The sequence below is a fragment of the Myxine glutinosa genome, chromosome 14 (assembly GCF_964187855.1).
Source record: "Myxine glutinosa chromosome 14, kmMyxGlut1.1, whole genome shotgun sequence".
Taxonomy (NCBI): Eukaryota; Metazoa; Chordata; class Myxini; order Myxiniformes; family Myxinidae; genus Myxine; species Myxine glutinosa.
The window spans coordinates 21,054,781-21,073,720 of record NC_136274.1 but is presented as its reverse complement, the minus strand read 5'-3'; the positions used below and the strand labels follow the sequence as shown (position 1 = coordinate 21,073,720).

Here is an 18,940-nt window from a genome sequence, read left to right as displayed (position 1 = left end):
TGTCGCTGCACCTTGATTGTTGTTAGACCCTGGTTAGTTTTAGCACCCTTTTATTTGTCACTTTCGGTTCATTTTGTTCACAAATTTATCAGGAAGAAGGCTTTAAAACTGAAATTTCTGATTTAGCCGTAATATATTTCTGATGTTCTTAATAGCCAATAATTATTTATTCTCCACATTTTGTTCAACCCTCCTGGCCTGTTAAAATGTTTCAGCCTCCATGATTTTGTTTTCCCCTTTCATTGTTTGGAACATCCAAAATTCTATATCGTACAAAGCAAGTCCTTTGCATTTTTACAGGTCTGGGAGCTGACCACGGTGAAGAGGGTGGTTGACCGTGCCCGTATGTTGCGGCATTGGATGGACGATGGTGGAATCATGATCATGGGCTACGAAATGTACCGCAATCTCACCAGCGGCCGCAGTGTCAAAAGCAAGAAGCAGCGGGAGATCATTGAGCAATCTTTGGTGGACCCTGGTACAATAATGCTCACATTGCTTCTTTGGTGTTGTTTCCACTTCCTGTCGCTTCATAGCACTTCTGCTTTATTGTTTACACATTGTCACTTCCTCCTCCTTCAACTTATTTCTACAACATCTTGTGAATATTGCAAAAAAAATATTTGCATGAAGTTATTGTGTTCCTTAATCACCACTCTCTTTATTTCTCGCTCATCTTTACGCGAATTTATCTTTGTCGACTTTCCTTTCTGGTGTTTTTTTGGATCATTACCTTCGCAAAAGCGGAAGGTTATGTTTTGATCGCTGTGTATTTATTTGTATGTCTGTGTGTGTGTGTGTATGTTATTCGCATAACTCAAAAAGTATTCAACCGAATTGCATGAAATTTGGTGGGATGATTGGTTATTATACGGGACACATTTGATTAGATTTTGGGAGCAATCGGGTCAAAGGTCAAGGTCAAGGTCACGAATTCTGTTCCCTACACTCCCATGCCAAGTACAGAACAGTAGCTGCGGCGAAGGTATGCGCTCTACCGAGTGCCCGTTCTAGTTTATCTTTGTTTCTTGTGGATCTTCAGAACAATCTGATTTATACATTGGCGGATGCTGTCTGTCTGTCCCTCACTGAAAAACATAAACGCTCCTCGGAGAGAAAAAAATGTTCAGTAAAAGTTGCTTCAGATTAATCCAAACCTACGGGCAAATTTGATTTTTTTTTTCCCCAATCAGACAGAAAATTGAACGTGGACGGTGTATAGGCAACAGACCGCTGTTTAATTGCTCCTGAAAACATTTTCTTTGCTTATAAGAAATATATAACCTCCCATTTGAACTCTTTCAACCAGCGCAATAATAAATGGCTTCCCTTTTTTATATATTGTGGCATTTATGCCATGGCTTCTGCTGGTTCAAAAAATATTTACTATTGGATTGTAACTTTACTGTGGGATGTAGAAAATCGCCATGAATATATTTTATTGACTGTTTCTTCACATGGCACGTATTGATCAGGCCCAGATTTTGTCATCTGCGATGAGGGCCATATCCTCAAAAATGAGCTGTCTGCCATCTCAAAGGCTATGAACGCGATCCGGACCCGCCGCCGCATCGTCCTGACGGGCACACCGCTTCAGAACAATCTACTTGAATGTGAGTGAGCGTACAGTGACTCATCCTGCAATATCAACGGTCGGTGTACGTGCTTGGCGGTGGATAAAGCCATTCTTTGTTCCTATTTTGTTTAACCATTTTGCTTGCTGTGCATTCTTCATATTATCGTTATTTATTGTCTCAGTGATGGAAAAAAAACATTTGTATTTTGACATTTTCAGTTTGACGTTCTGTCCTTCGCCTATCAATTCATTGTGTTTTGCCCAAACAGAAGGTTTCTACAGTATATACAAACCTTGATAAAGAAATATTGCTTCCTGCAAATCACAGTTTCCATAATTTCTTAGTGGATGAAGTTTAGACAAAAAGCGAAGGAGGTTTGTTGTTTTTTAAAATCAATTCCTTTTGCCCGTGTGTGACGACGTACCTGTGCTTTATTTGAAGGTATCAGAATGCAGTGTTCAAGAAAATATAAGTTATCAGAATGTAGGGGATAATTTGAACATAACATTGGATGGAATAAAGAGAATATTGATCAAGGCATTCTAACGAAATTGAGGTATCCTTTGGCAGTTAGCATATCTCGATCATCCATTGTAGCTCTGTAGCTGCAGTGTGTAAGAGTATCGGCTTCGAGATACATATTTATATACGTATATATATTTTTATATATATATATATATATATATATATATATATATATATGTATATATATATGTATATATACATATACATACATACATACATACATACATACATACATACATACATACATACACAGACTTGGCATTTAATATGGAATATTTTTTTTTGTGGGGGTGAACTTACTTTTCAAGATGACTTAGAACCAAAAGTTCATTGGAATTATGTTGAAATTATTCTAGATTTTGTTAATGTGACCCTTAAAAGAAACAAAAACCACATTTGACATTTCGAAGCAAATAAATTGATCCTTGAAAGTGATGTAAACTGATATCGAACTCAATTCATGGACAGTACTGTGTTAAACTTCTGTACGTTTTCCAGAAGTATCTCTTTATTTTGCACATTAGCCAAAAAAAAATTTCAACAAAAACAAAAGCTAAATTATGACTGGGATTACGGACAGTAAAATTACAGTTCAGTACTTCGTGTAACCCCCACGAGCATTCAGGAGAGCACGTACACGTCGAGGCATGCTGATCACGAGATTTGCCAAGGTTTGGACAGGAATCGCTTGCCATGCAGTGACAATAGTCTGCTGCAATTCACGCACAGAGGTCGGCTGCTGGTCCAAGTTGTTGATTTGACGCGTTAATTCTGCCCACAAGTTCTCCATCGGATTCATATCCGGGGACATGGCAGGCCACTCCATATGCTCTACACCACGGTCAGCAAGAAAGTGTTGGATCATGCGAGCACGATGAGGCCGTGCATTGTCATCTTGGAAGACAAAGTTTCCTCGAAAGGCTGCACGAGCAAATGGAAGCAAGGTTTCTTCCAGAATGACCCTGTACTTGAACTGGTTCAGGTTTCCATTCAGAACAACCAGGTCAGTTTTGCCCCCTGCACGAAAAGCAGCCCAAACGGTCACCCCACCACCTCCAGCTTGGACTCTTGGCACTATACAATCTTCGTTGTGGGCTTCATGCACTTGTCTGTGCACTCGGACGCGGCCATCTTGACGATAGACCAGAAATCTAGACTCGTCACTGAAGGTCACGTGATTCCAGTGTCCTGGCTGCCATTGACGGTGCTCTCTGGCCGACTGCAATCGGCGCTGGCTGTGTTGTCTGGTCAGGCGTGGCTTTCTCAGGGGACGCCTGGCACGACTAGCCTTCTGGATACAGGCACATTTGTCAGTTGCTGCCACTCAGCCCTAAGCCGATTAGCTGACTTGGTACGGCCATTGCAGACTAACCGGTGCAGCTGGCGATCATCTCTCCTTGTGGTTCTGCGTGGACGTCCTGGCCTCGGTATTGGAGTAGGCACACCCCTCTGAGCATTTCGTTTCAGGATCTTTGACACCTGACCTTGAGTGATGCCATACTGCCGAGCAATAGCACGCTGTTTCATGCCAGAATATCGTAAAGCCACCACTCCATGACAAACAGCATTGTCAAGTTGACGGACCATCTCCAGGGGTAGCGGCAATAACTTTTGTAGACATGCAGCAGTTGTTTTCCACTAATACAGAACGCATCAACCCTTATATACCCGATTGTGAAGCCAATCGTCAAATGTACCTGTCCTTACATTTTGTCACGCCACCTGTGATATAATCCTGTTATTGACTTCTTGCTGCGAAAGACAATCAGTGACATGGTTCTTTCAACAAAGACATCACCGAAGGGTAAAAGAAACACACCAGATTGATATACTGAGTTCAGAAAGTAAACCCAAGTCAAGGAAAAAAAAATATTCCATATTAAATGCCAAGGCTATATATATATATAGATATATATAGATATATATCGATATATATAGATATATATATATATAGATATATATAGATATATATAGATATATATAGATATATATCGATATATATAGATATATATATATATAGATATATATAGATATATATAGATATATATATATATATCCATGAATATATTAAATGAATATTTAAAAAATATTATTTTTTTTTAAAATATTTTTTAAAATATTTAAATAATAAATATGGGCTGAGTGGCAGCAACTGACATGTGCTTGTATCCAGAAGGCTAGTCAACCAACGACTGGTTCAAGCAGGCTATCGTGCCAGGCGTCCCCTGAGAAAGCCACGCCTGACCAGACAACACCGCCAGCGCCGATTGCAGTGGGCCAGAGAGCACCGTCAATGGCAGCCAGGACACTGGAATCACGTGATCTTCAGTGACGAGTCTAGATTTCTGGTCTATCGTCAAGATGGCCGCGTCCGAGTGCGCAGACAGGTGCATGAAGCCGACAACGAAGATTGTATAGTGCCAAGAGTCCAAGCTAGAGGTGGTGGGGTGACCGTTTGGGCTGCTTTTCATGCAGGGGGCAAAACTGACCTGGTTGTGCTGAATGGAAACCTGAACCAGTTCAAGTACAGGGCCATTCTGGAAGAAACATTGCTTCCATTTGCTCGTGCAGCCTTTCGAGGAAACTTTGTCTTCCAAGATGACAATGCACGGCCTCATCGTGCTCGCATGATCCAACACTTTCTTTCTGACCGTGGTGTAGAGCATATGGAGTGGCCTGCCATGTCCCCGGATATGAATCCGATAGAGAACTTGTGGGCAGAATTAACGCGTCAAATCGACCACTTGGACCAGCAGCCGACCTCTGTGCGTGAATTGCAGCAGACTATTGTCACTGCATGGCAAGCGATTCCTGTCCAAACCTTGGCAAATCTCGTATAAGGCAATTTATATATAATAAGTTGCCTTGTATGGCAGTATAATTTTCACTGCCCTGATTGGTTTACGCAGAGGAGCAACCGAATAGTGAACCAAACTGTTGTCATCGGTAAGCAATCACCTAAATGCCAAACAGGAATAATTTGCAACCAAATTCCCCCAAAAAAGGCCCACCTTGCAAAATCTGAAATGTTTATGCAAATGTTATGTTTGTTTACACAGAGAAGTTGGCCCTCTCCACTCTGAAACAATATTTCAGTTCTGGCTTCTCATAATTGCAATGCCAGGTTCCATCTCCAAAAATGGCACGTCCCAAGAAAGTATCACCTTCCAAGAAAGAAAATGCCGAAGATGCTGTTGACACAGAGCCAGGCAGTTCAGCTTTTACTGTGCTGTGGGGATGTTAGGGTTAGGGTTGTTGGGATGTGTGGCACCCATTTTACCATCGTCTTTCTTTTGTCCAGATTCTCAATGAAAGTGCGACACACTGTTGACTTTCGGTATTTCTGAGTTCTCAAATTGCATTACTCCAATTTTGAAGTTGGTGTTCATAATAACAGTGACGTTATCTTCGCATCGACTGGTGGAAGGCCTGCGTAGGAGCTGTCCGTCATACATGTTCATTTTTTACTCCGTAAAAGGATGTTGCCTTCCCTGAACAGTTTTGAATTGCATATCTGTGTTCAGAAGGTTTGCAAGAACTCACCGGTGGGTTCAACGTGCGTTTTGGTTTTGCATCGCTGAATTTTAAAAGTGCTCAATCTTCCTCCAATGGGTCATGTCTCTGGAGTGAGGTCGTCATTATCCCCCGTCGCACCGCGGAGCGAAAGGGGGACTATGGTTTTCCCCTCCGTCCGTGTGTGCGTGCGTGTGTGCGTGGGTCAGTGCGTGTGGGCGAACGTGCGTGCGTGCGTAAGCGAAGGAACGATTTCTAATTTGGTGTGTGGGTGCAACCCCCGTCAAAATCCAAGATGGCCACCGCCATGTATGTCTGAACCTTGTGAGCGGAATATCTTGAAAAATAAGCGAAGTACCAACTTCTAATCTGGTGTGTGGGTGTATCTAGGCATAAGGAAGAATGCTATTGAAAATTGGGTCGCCACGTCAAAATCCAAGATGCCCGCCACCATATACATGTCTGAACCTTGTGAGCGAAATATCTTGAAAAATAAACGAACTACTAACTTCTAATCTGGTGTGTGGGTGTATCTACGCAAAAGGAAGAACGCTATTGAAAATTGGGTCGCCATGTCAAAATCCAAGGTGGCCGCCGCCATGTATGTGTGAACCTTGTGAGCGGAATATCTTGAAAAATAAGTGAAGTACCAACTTCTAATCTGGTGTGTGGGTGTATCCAGGAATAAGGAAGAACGCTATTGAAAATTGGGTCACCACGTCAAAATCCAAGATGGCCGCCTTCCGTCTTCCACTTTGTCAACTCACATCACTTCAACGACGGGGGACCGAGGCGTAACGCTTGTTTAAACTTTTGAAAAGGCTCCCACTCCAGTGCAAATCCGATTCCAAAGACATCTGAATCCGTTAAATAGGTGCCTTCATGTAACTTTTAAAATAGAGCGTTTTAAAGTTGTTCTGGGTGCCATAGGACATGCTAATGAAAACTTCCTCTTTCATATGCAGCACATGACTGAAGGTAGCATCCTTTGCTGAGGGAACAGCTGAGCTGCTGATGCAGTGCCTCTGAAGGTTAGAGTTGGAATTTATATTTGTCCCCCGTCGCACCGCGGAGCGAAAGGGGGGACTATGGTTTTCCCCTCCGTCCGTGTGTGCGTCTGTCTGTGTATGCTTGTGTAAGCGAAGGACCGAATTATAATTTGGTGTGTGGGTGCAACTGGGCATATGGAAGAACCCTATTTGAAAATTAGGTCGCCACATCAAACTCCAAGATGGCCACCGCCATGTATGTCTGAACCTTGTGAGCGGAACATCTTGAAAAATAAATGAACTACTAACTTCTAATCTGGTGTGTGGGGGAGTATCTAGGCAAAAGGAAGAACGCTATTGAAAATTGGGTCGCCACATCAAAATCCAAGATGGCGGCCACCATATATATATATATATGTCTGAACCTTGTGAGTGAAATATGTCCGTGCGTGCGTAAGCGAAGGACCAAATTCTAATTTGGTGTGTGGGTGCAACTAGGCATATGGAAGAACCCTATTGATCGTGATCTGCTTCACAGAAACATTCCTCCTTCATGATGTCTCTGATTCCTTGGTATCTCTCCCAGGTTACTCCCTCCTCAGGTATGATAGACCTGAGCCTCGTCCTGGAGGTGGGGTTGCTATCTTTATAAAAAACTCTCTTCCTCACTCGCCCTGCAATGCCCTCTCTCCACCTCACCCCCAGGAATACCTTTGACTACGGCTTCCCCTTCGCTCCCACCTTTTGTTCATATGTGTGTTGTACCGTCCACCAAACAGTGATGACTCCATCTACATCTCGCTGTCTGAGAATATGGACCAACTTCTATCTACCCATCCCAACTCTCTCTTCCTCATATGTGGTGATTTCAACTGTCACCATGCCAGTTGGCTGGGTGTGGGTATCTCTCTCACCAGCCATGGCTCTTCAGCAAAGGACTTCTGTGACTCACTGGGACTGACACAATGTCAATTTCCCGACCCGGATTTCAGTCAACGGAGCATCTTCTCTTCTGGACGTGGTTATGACTAACTTCCCTGAAAATGTCTGCTGCTCTTCTTCTGCTCCAATCGGCTCTTCTGATCATGTGCTTGTTAAAGTGGACATCTCTCTGACCATTCTCAGAGAGCCTCCTCAGCGTCGACGAGTCTGGCATTTCACTCAGGCCGACTGGGACGGTCTTCAAGCAGCCATCAATCGTCTGGATTGGTCTCCCATCTCCACTGCCTCTGACATCAATTCTTCCTGGGAATTCGTCCAAAGCAAACTGCTCTCTCTCATGCACAGATTTATCCCATCTTGTCTTCTGTTGTCATACCCTTCCTCCCGTCCATGGTACACGGAATCTTGTGGTGAGGCTATTGCCCAGAAACAACTTGCTTTCGTCTCCTGGAAAGCAAATCCAACGGAAGGAAATCTCATTTCCTTTCACAAAGCCCGAAACAAGTGTGTGTCCACCCTCAGGAGAGCCAGGAAACAATATCTCTCCGTTCTCAGGACCGAACTCTCTTATCTGTCTCCCTCTTCCAAATCCTGGTGGCGTCTGGTCAAATCTGTTTCTGGTGTTTGTTCCCCCTCCATCCCCTCCCTCACCTCAAATGGCCACACGGCTGACTCCGCACGTGAAAAAGCTGAATGCCTCAACTCTGTGTTTGCCTCTAAATCTTGTGTCCCAAACCCATCCCTCTCTGTACCCACCGTACCCAGTCGTACCCAGCTGCTCCTGGACTCTGTGTCCTTTCCTCCTGACAAGGTGGAAAAGTTTCTGTCAACCCTCGACTCGGATTCTGCAACTGGACCTGACGGCATCAGCCCACGGGTCCTAAAATCCTGTTCTTCCGCTCTTTCACTCCCTCTCTCTGTTCTCTTCGCCCTCTCTTTTGCTCAAGGTCATCTTCCATCTGCTTGGAAATCTGCCAACATCACCGCTTTGCACAAAAAAGGTGCAAAAACAGATCCCAGCAACTACAGACCAATCAGCCTTCTCCCAATTATCAGCAAAGTCATGGAATCCATCATTGCTTCAGATATGAAATCTTTCCTCTTCTCCAATGGCTTGATCTCTGATCATCAATTTGGTTTCAGACCTGGACATGCTGCTTCTGCTTTCTCAACAATGGATGGAGGTCCTCAATGCCAAACAGGAAATTAGAGCAGTCTCCCTTGACATATCACGTGCCTTCGATACGGTCTGGCACCCCGCTCTGCTCACCAAACTCTCCTCTTTTGGTATCCATGGAAATCTCCACGCATGGCTGGCGGACTTCCTCTCGAGTCGTAGTCAACGTGTGGCCCTGAATGGGTTTCTCTCATCTCCTCTTCCTGTTCAGGCTGGAGTTCCACAAGGCAGTGTTCTGGGCCCTGTGCCTTTTCTGGTCTTCATCAATGATCTCTCTGACTCTCTTGAAAATCCTCTGTATCTCTTTGCTGATGACTCTACTCTCTGTCGCTCCATTCTTCATCCCTCAGATCGGCAGTCTGCAGCCTCCTCACTCTCTGCAGACCTGGACAAAATCACAGACTGGGCAAACAAGTGGAACATGTCTTTCAATCCTGACAAATCTCACACTCTTACTATGTCTCTCCGAAAACATCGACTGGACAACCCTCCCATCTACTTTCTCAACAATCCTCTCCAAGAAGTTCTGTCGCTCACGCTTTTGGGTCTTACTATCTGCCATGATCTTTCTTGGGAAAACCACATTTCCAAGCTGGCCTCCAAAGCCAGTCGCCGACTGGGCATCCTCCGTCGTGCGAAGTCCTTCCTTGGCACACCTGAGCTCCTCACCACATACAAGGCTTTCATCCGCAGCTCAATGGAATACTGCTCTCCCCTCTGGGCTGGTGCTCCTGCCTCACACCTAGCTCGTCTTCACGCTGTTGGAACCAAAGCATTCAGAATCATTGGAATCTCCCGCGATGAAGCTAACTCCAAGATTCTGACTGCCTTTCACACTCTCACCGCAGGAAGGTTGGTGGTTTTTTTTGTCTTCTACCGACTTCTCTCTGGCCTAACTCCCCCTGCTCTGTCTGTGCTCTGTCCCCCAAATAATCCTGCAGGGCGCACAAGATCTGCCAGCAACCCTCTTATGGTAAAACTGCCAAAATCAAGACTCTGCTCACCTTCACTCTTTCATTCCTCTTTTCTCCCGCCTCTGGAACAAACTCCCTCACTCCCTTCAATCCCACTCCTCCCTCCAGGTCTTTAAAACAGCTGTTCACCACCATCTCTTATCTTCCCCCATCCAAAACCTTGATCTTTTCTACCCCCGCTAATTTCACCCCAATTCCACTTTTTTGAAATACCAACTTCTGTCCTGGAAGTCCTTGGTGTCCTTGTGTTTTATACTTCTCCCTCCCCCCCACCCCCTTCCCACGCCTCCTCCCCCCAAGCCCTCTCCCTTCCACACATCTTCCTGCTCTCAAATGTTGTGTTTGTGTGCTTCCCCTTCTCTCCCCATCTTGTTTTCCGCTCCCTCTTTTTATATATTTTGTTTGTCTGGTTGATTTGTTTGTGAAGTAAATGTTAGCTCTTTCACGAGCCTCGATTCAGTATACAAAAAAAAAAAAAAAAAAAAAAATTGAAAATTAGTATCTTGAAAAATAAATGAACTACTAACTTCTAATCTGGTGTGTGGGTGTATCTACGCTTAAGGAGGAACGCTATTGAAAATTGGGTCGCCACGTCAAAATAAATCCAAGATGGCCGCCTTGCGTCTTCCACTTTGTCAACTCATCACTTCACCGGGGGGACCTAGGCGTAACGCTTGTTTGTTCTTGCTGCCGGCGATAACTCACCTACTCTTCGTGAAAGATGCAGTGGGGATCTTTAACATCCACCAACGAATACCGGCAGATGAGACGTCCGGTTTAACATGCATTGCAGGGATGGCACACCTATGATTAATCACCCTGCCTCGTGCCTATGCAAAACCTGTATGACAGTTTAATATAGCTGGGCTGAAATTCGAACCCAGGCTATATCGGCAGGTGTGTGCACCTCTTGGTCATCCTGCCAGCCTTGAAACAGGAAGACTATTATGACCCCATTATTATTTCTAGCCATGATAAAAATATCCAAAGCAGTGCCCAAATTTTGGTGGATTAATCAGATTTTCTTGTAATGTTCTAATAACACCATAATGTTTTGAGAGTTGGGGCATTATAGTTAACGATACCTGAATTCCAACTCCACCTTTTCTAATTACCTTTCAATGTGGGCTCAGGATGGATGTGCCTCGTCAGCCTACGTTTTCAAATGTTAATCAGTACCACACTTGAACGAAATAAAATGTTTTCTTCCTCTCATTGGTTAAGGTTCGTCCGACTTTGTTTAAAAAAAAAAAAAGTGTTTAGCCTGCAGCAGCTCATCAGCAAGCAGGTCAGAGCAGATGGTGCTTGCTCTGACAGATGTGTTGCCTGGGAGAGCCACAATGGGCAAATGATTGACTTGGATGATCTGAATTTAACAAGGTGGGCAAACGAAGAGCCTCATTTGGGCAGGAGCAGAATGACTTTTAACCGGTAACCTTGCATGGGACAGGTGGGCAGTGAATTCCAATTCCTCCAGGGGAGGCCAGTCGGGCTCAGACAAACGTGCAGACACTGAATGTGTGTAACACTTTACCTGCATGAGGAATGAATCATGACCGTACGTATGCCGAGGCTTTCGGTGAAAGCAAACGGATTGCGGTAATTACAGACGCTGCTGTGAATCCAATTTGCAAAAAGGTTTTTTTGAGGTAACCCCCTTGCAGACCCCAGCCATTTTTCCTTTCAACATAGGTTGGCATTCAGGGCACAGTGTGTTGAAGCTGCAGCTTGTCTTTGTACACCATGCCTGTTCTCCAACGAGGAATGCAGTTGTGTGTGTTTGCAAGCTTCGGTAAAAAGCTGACGCTTTTATCCCACATCCAAGGTCCAAAATGGATGTTTGCGATGATCCCGAATTGAAATGCTTGTGTTCAGTGCCTCCTCTCTTCATCAAGGAAAAAAGGTTCAAGCTCTAAAGACTTGGATGCAAAAGTAAGGAGAATTAGAATCACTGAAAAAATGAATTGAGTGATGTTTTGTCTTTCCTGCTCTCAGCCATTTTTTTGTGCAATATCCTATTTATGCTTGGCTTTCTTCAAGAGCTTTCGCATGATATGGATTTGAACATAGCTATAGCCGTATTTAACTAATCCGACAAGAGAGTTATTTTGTGGCAAGCTTGCAGTCGGGGATCTGGTTTGGGTTTGAATCTCAATTTAGTCAGCAGCTTCGATGACGAAATGAACTAGAAATAGCAATCAGAGATTAGACACCCCACCAGGACTTTTGTGTGATTCTGTGTGGTGTATTTTGTGCGCTGGTGTGTTATTACGTAATTAGCTAGAACGGCACTCACTCGGGAGAGCGCATAGCCTACACTCGCGTACTCATTATGAAGAAAATACCAATGTTTACTGAACACGCTATTATTATGGTCTATTTACCCATATCATCAATGCACCCTATTAGGTCACATACATTGCCATTATCTGTAGCTTTATTGATTATTGATTGATTATTAGGATATTTAACCAACTACATTTGTGCACATTGAGTTTGTCGTTAAGGGCGGCAAAAAGGGTTGGCGTCAGGAAGGGCATCCGGCCGTAAAACATTGCTTCAAAAAGGGGACCGAAAAACAACAACAACCACGGTTCCCGAAAAAGGCCAACCCCCGCTTTGCGGGGAAAAATGGCCTCTAAAGGTGGTTATTTGTGCACATTGAGGCTAAATTGTGTCGATGAAGATGAATATGAAAAAAAATTCAAACTACGATCATCTTGGCTAGTCTATCATATGTATAAAGTTTAGTGTCGATCTGTTAAGCGGTTCAGGAGAAGAAATTTTATGTTTTTATTTTCAATCCATTATTGCCGCCACACGATGGACCGATGACATCATAAATTTAGTTTCCACTCATCCCGGGTTGCAGATCAGATATAGGAAGTTTCAGATTTTTCATATAAGGATATTGATTCAACTAATTATGGCTAGAATACCACTACACCGATGATTTCATCATTATCACACTTTACACCCAATTATAAGTTGATGGCATGCCAAGTTTCCACTTTTTTCGTTGAGCGGTTTCAGAGATGTTCAGATTTTAACTTTGACCGATGACGTCAGTGTTAGGCCCCATAAAAAAAAAAATTATCTTATCACCCTATCCAGGCTGGAGAAGTGATGAGGGAGAGCGGTTTTTTTTGTTTTTGTTTTTTCACACACAAAGAATCAACAGTCATTGTGGTAACTGCGCATGCGCATAAAGTAAAAACTATCGATCCGATGACTTCCGGAGCGCAAAAGGAATCGTCCGCTTTTCGAGCAAAAAAAGACCGAAAAGACGATAAATAAAAAAAATCGGAATTCTTCCAAAAGTGATGCGCGCGAGGGTGATAAGATAATACTTTTTTTATGGGGCCCTATCAATAAAATATTCTGACAAGCCTTTGCAGGGAAAACAAATTAGAGTGAAAAATATATAGATGGGGACACACACGGACCTGGTAGGGTTTCCGTCTCCTGAAACCCAGCCATGTGTGGAGATAGCAGCCAACTCCAACACACACACACACAGACACACAGACACACACACACACACACACACACACACACACACACACACACACACACACACACACACACACACACACACACACACACACACACACACACACACACACGTACACACGTACACACGTACACACGTACACACATACACACACAAAGACAGTCATACACACACAAAGACAGTCATACACACACAAAGACAGTCATACACACAGAGAGACATACACACACAGACATATACACAGAGAGACATACACACACACAGGGACACATGCACAGACAGACACGCACCGATAGACACATACACACAGAGTCGTTGCAATAGTTTCACCACCCTTTCGGGGAGAGACTAATAACAGACCTAGTTGTATGTAATTAATATTGTACATTCCATTGGGTAATTAGTACACATTTAATAGACGTACTTGGTTCCAATGGTATGTAATTAATAGACATACTCATTACTCATGTTATGTGTGGACAAACAGACAAACTAACAAACCCAAATGCAATTCCCTGTTCTCTGACGAGGGTAATAAATGTCAAGCGGTCATTCACATGCGATGCCAGCAGTGAGTGCCGCATCTTGGAGCACGCTGTCCTGGTGAGATCATACACCCCATCTGATCTGTCCCCTCTGCATTTAGGTTGATGAGAGTAAAGATCCTCCTGAATTAATGATTTTAAGGAATAGGCCAGCGTGGGCTGGTACATTTATTGATTTCCCCGCTTGTGTTAAGCTGAATAATTAGCACTACTTGCAGAAAAAGAGAATGATGGGGTGTGGATGCAGGACAGGCATGGTGGGTCAAATTACCTTTACCTACGCATTCGTACCTTGCTATGTCTTTAATAATGCAGCATAACCGATTTTCCTTCCAGATAAGTACGAACTGATCCATATGTATGATGCCATTAACCTGTTACTTGGTTTACTTTAAGAGGGTGATGCTCCATCAATGGGGAAGAAGAGGATTCATGTTTGGGTGAGACATAAAATTGTTGATCGTGTTATTCCAAAGCAATTATGACAAAAAATGTCATGAATCCCTAAATGTCCAGGACCTCAAAGAGAGAAGAATTTGAGTGACTAAGATTAAATGTCCACATGGCAGAGGAGAGAAGCACAAGGGACGAGTGCGCATCTGGAGAAGGTGATGACAGGGAAGCGGAGGATTGAACAAAAGAAAAATAAGAATAAAATCTTCAAGAAATGCCGCATTGTGGCATGGACCAAGGCAGCGGCTCGTTCGTTCAACAGTCATTGTGTGTTGCGTGATGCCATGAATATGACGGTTAAAGAAAGAACCTCAACACTCGTTATTGGAAAGGGCAAACGGGAATTGGATGATGGGTGGGGAGATTTGCTTTGGATTGGTGGGATTGGCTGAGATAAGTTTTTGATTGAAGAATGATGTTAATGGTTGTCGATTTGAGAAAATGAGGCAAATGACTTGTCATGACCATTCCCTACCAATGTGCCATTGTTGGATGAATGCATCTGACAGGTAATATTTCCTGTGGAGTTAAACCCCAGATGGAAGAGTATATGATTTTAAGTGTTTCGGATTCATGTGATCTACATTTTCAAACCTTGTCCAACTCTTCCCATGCACATTTCCATCAATGTTGGTTGCCTTTTTCATCTCTCCCTTTTCTTTTCTCTTTCCCACTTTTTACACCCTCTTTATCCACTCCATGCCCCCTCTTTATCCACTCCATGCCCCCTCTTTATCCACTCCGTGCCCCCTCTTTATCCACTCTTTGCCTCCTCTTTATCTACTCCATGCCCCCTCCTTATCCACTCCCTACCCCCTCTTTATCCACTCCCTACCCCCTCTTTATCCACTCCCTACCCCCTCTTTATCCACTCCCGACCCCCTCTTTATCCACTCCCGACCCCCTCTTTATCCACTCACTACCCTCTCTTTATTCACTCCCTACCCCCTCTTTATCCACTCACTACCCCCTTGTTAGCCACACCCTACCCTCTCTTTATCCACTCCCTACCCCCTCTTTATCCACACCCTACCCCCTCTTTATCCACTCCTTACCCCCCTCTTTATCCACACCCTACCTGCTCTTTATCCACTCCCTACCCCCCCTCCTCTTTATCCACTCCCTACCCCCCTCTTTATCCACTCCCTCCCCTCTCTTTATCCACTCCCTGCCCCCCCTCTTTATCCACACCATACCCTCCCCCCTCTTTATTCACTTCTTACCCCCTCTTTATTCATTCCCTACCCCGTATTTATCCATTTCCCATCCCCCTATTTTTTCTTTTCACCTCTTATTTTGCTGCCATGCACACCTTTTCATCTTTTTTTTTCTCCCCCCCCCCCCCCCCCTCACTCTTCTCTGCAGTCTTTTTTTCTTCCCTTCCCCTCCCCTCACCCCCCCCCCCTACCACCCCTATTTCCCTCGTTTTTTTTTCCAACCTTCTTCCCTCCTTCTGCCCCCTTTTCCTCCCTCTTTTGTTTTTCTTTCTCATTACTTCCTCTTGTTTCTCTTCTTCCTTTTGCTTTTCTGCCTTTTTATCTTATTTTCATTGTATTCCTCTTGTACTTGATTCCCAATGTTTTACAGACCACTGCATGGTCAACTTCATCAAAGAAAATCTCCTTGGATCCTCAAGAGAGTTTCGCAATCGTTTCATCAACCCCATTCAGAACGGGCAGTGCTCAGACTCGACACTTTCTGATGTTCGAGTCATGAAGAAGCGTGCGCACATTTTGTATGAGCTGCTCGCCGGCTGTGTACAGGTCAGAACAATTACTTCCCGCCATATCACATGGCGCTCACCTGGGAATGTTTTGCTTTTACTGCACAGTTAATGTTGCATCTCTTTGTTTTATTATTATCTCTGACATCGAAGGTGGACAGAGGTTATGTTTTCACCCCTCTGTTTGTTTGTCTGTCTGTGAGCAGTATATATCAAAACATTGTGGACGGATTCGGACAAGATTTGGTGGACAGGTTGGGTGTATGACAAGGACGAATTGATAACATTTTGCCGAAGATCCAAATCTGGATCCGGATCCGAGAATTTTTTAAAGTGATTCTTAACCATTGAGTGATAGGGCCAAAAACTAAACATAGCGTGATACAGTCGGACCCCGACATCCATGGTCCCAACATTCGCGGGTTCCACTTATTTGCAGTTGATAAATTGCGACCTGCTTCTACATTTGCGACCCTGTGTCCCACGTATTCGTGGTTTACGACGACATGAGCCATGAGCATGACAGTTCTAAAACATACCTTCCACCAGCCATGCACAAAACAACTGTGCATACACAAAAAAACATATCTTCCACGAGCTGCAAGCATGACCTGCTTCTACATTCGCAGGCCTGTGCTTTGCGTTTTCACGGCTGTTTGCGGCCACATGAAAATATTTAAGCTGCGCTTTCATTGAGCTTCGCGGGATATCCCACCATTCACACTTTGAACGGAGCTTTCCAGGATATCCCACCATTTGCACTGTCAACATTGCTTCTCGGAATATCCCACCTGCGTAACACGTTACCCCCCGCGAGTTACTGTACAGAATGATTTTTTTTTTAAGCATAACATATCAACTCTAAACTTTAAGGAGAGTGACGGGAAGGGAAAGGGGTGTGGGTCTTTAAAGGTTGCAAGTTTGTCAAAATCCATTGGCTTTTTACCAAATTTGTTGTAATCGAGTGTACAACCACTCCCGCGAACACCAACACAGAAATCAAATGAAGTTGAAATAAACACGTGAGGCAGGTCAGAATATTAAAGGTAAAATTTAAATGACTGATCATCATAATTTGCCATGTGAAATCCTTAAGGTATTAGGCTTCGGATTGACAAAGAAAATCAGTGTGGGTAAACGGTGGGAGTAACCACGGCTCTCTCTGTGTCGGGTTAGAGAAAACGTCACAGGAGCATGGGTACATGATGGCAATATATATATACAAACAAGGAGGCATCCACGTGGCACAGATATTACCACGTGGATGCCTCCTAGTTTGGAGGTGATGTTGGTATAATGTATGCACATGATGTCAGCGTCATGTCATAGGGTTAGTTTGCTTCCTCAGTTAAATGTTAAATGTATATATATCTTATATATATGTAAAAGAAAGTTTTTGTTTGTTTGTTTGTTTGGCTGCACGTGCCAATCTCCTGAACGGTGAAAGATAGGAAATTTCTGAAACAAAAAATGTCGGGACGAGCCCCGGGAAGGTTATAGGCTAGGTGGCGAGGCCGGTCGAGGCCACTTCCGCCGGGCTGGGCCCATTTCGCAATTGAAAGCTGAGCTGAATTATAGTAGTCAATCTTCTACGGCCGCGAGTAAAAGCTGAATTATAGTAGTAAATTCATTCAAAAAGAACCCGGGCAACGCCGGGTGCATTCGGCTAGTATATATATGTATGAGCGATGATATATATATATATATATATATATATATATATATATATATATATATATATATATATATACATATATATATATATATATATATATATATATCTTTAGATATTAGGTTTGTGGTTAGTGAATAAATTCAAAGAAGCGTGGGTAAATGACGGCACTAACTATGACTCGCTTGAGGTATTCGTGAAGAAATTCACAGCTGTGTGGGTAAACGGCGGCAGTGGTTACGGCCTTCCAGTATTCGGCTTAGGGTTCGTGCAGAAATTCAGTCTGGGTAAACAACGACAGTAACTGATTCTCTTCGGGTTAGCGAAGAAAGCCACATAAACACAGGTAAACGGAACGGTGTGAGTAGCTACGCCTTTGAAGGCTGTAAGTTTGTCAAAATTTATCGGATTTCCACCAAATTTGTTGTCGTTTAGTGTTCAGCCACCTCAGCGACCACCAAAACCGAAAACAAATCAAATCAAAGTTGAAATAAACCTGTGAGGTTGCTCAAAGCATAAAGTCCATTTTCTCCCAAGGAATTCCTTTACAAAGTCATAAATCCCGATTTATAAGCAATCAGTGCACAATCCGAACAAAATCCAAAAGCATATAACCTCATGCATACAATAATATCCATAACTTACCAAAACCTTCATTTAGACAACTTTATTCGGCGAAAACGCCACGGCCATGCTACTATTCTAAACCAATCCAAGACCATCGGCCGACAGGTCATATTTTTAAACATTGTTAAATCAAAAACAACAAACCTCCCAAACACAAGACCACAGGACCAATGCAGAAACCTGTCAAACAACAGTCTAAACCCAGCTCACGTTCCCTGTTAGTGAGTGAAAAATCTCAATTGGCTGAAACAAAATGGCGGTTTAGGAACCCAGTGATGTCACAGTGGGTTGACCAAGATGGCTGACTGTCATTTTGGCGAGGCCTTTTGGGGGTTTTTTGTGATGAGCAACCTGTTAATCATCTTCAAAAAGGATGTATTAACACCCAGTTTTCATCCAATCCCAGTTCCTCAAATTTGAGTAGAGATATGTTGTTGGTGTGCCAGCCCATAGGGGAGAGCAGTACTCCACTGAAGTATGGACAACGGCCTTTTTAGGCTGAGTAGCTTTGATTTTTCAAGGAATGGCCTGGATGACAGAGAATGAATGCCCAATTTGCATCAGGTTTTGGAGGCCAGCTTAGTGAAAATTTAAATGATGTAAAGAAAAAAGACTATTGTAAATGGCTTCACTGTTGGTATATTGGCTTTTGCAAATCAGGCACCATGCTTTACTTTCTGGTATCGTCCCTTTTTGCAGGCAATCAGTA

General features: G+C 43.6%; 1 protein-coding gene across 1 annotated transcript in view; it reads left to right on the top strand.

Moving 5' to 3' along the window:
• The window catches only part of ATRX (ATRX chromatin remodeler), a 447,777-nt gene that overhangs the window by 376,027 nt on the left and 52,810 nt on the right, over window positions 1–18,940 (top strand). Inside the window, exons 17-19 of the mRNA XM_078768164.1 lie at window positions 301–478; window positions 1,476–1,613; window positions 15,797–15,972. Of these exons, the coding sequence (XP_078624290.1) occupies window positions 301–478; window positions 1,476–1,613; window positions 15,797–15,972 (492 nt within the window). The remainder of the gene's footprint in view (window positions 1–300; window positions 479–1,475; window positions 1,614–15,796; window positions 15,973–18,940) is intronic.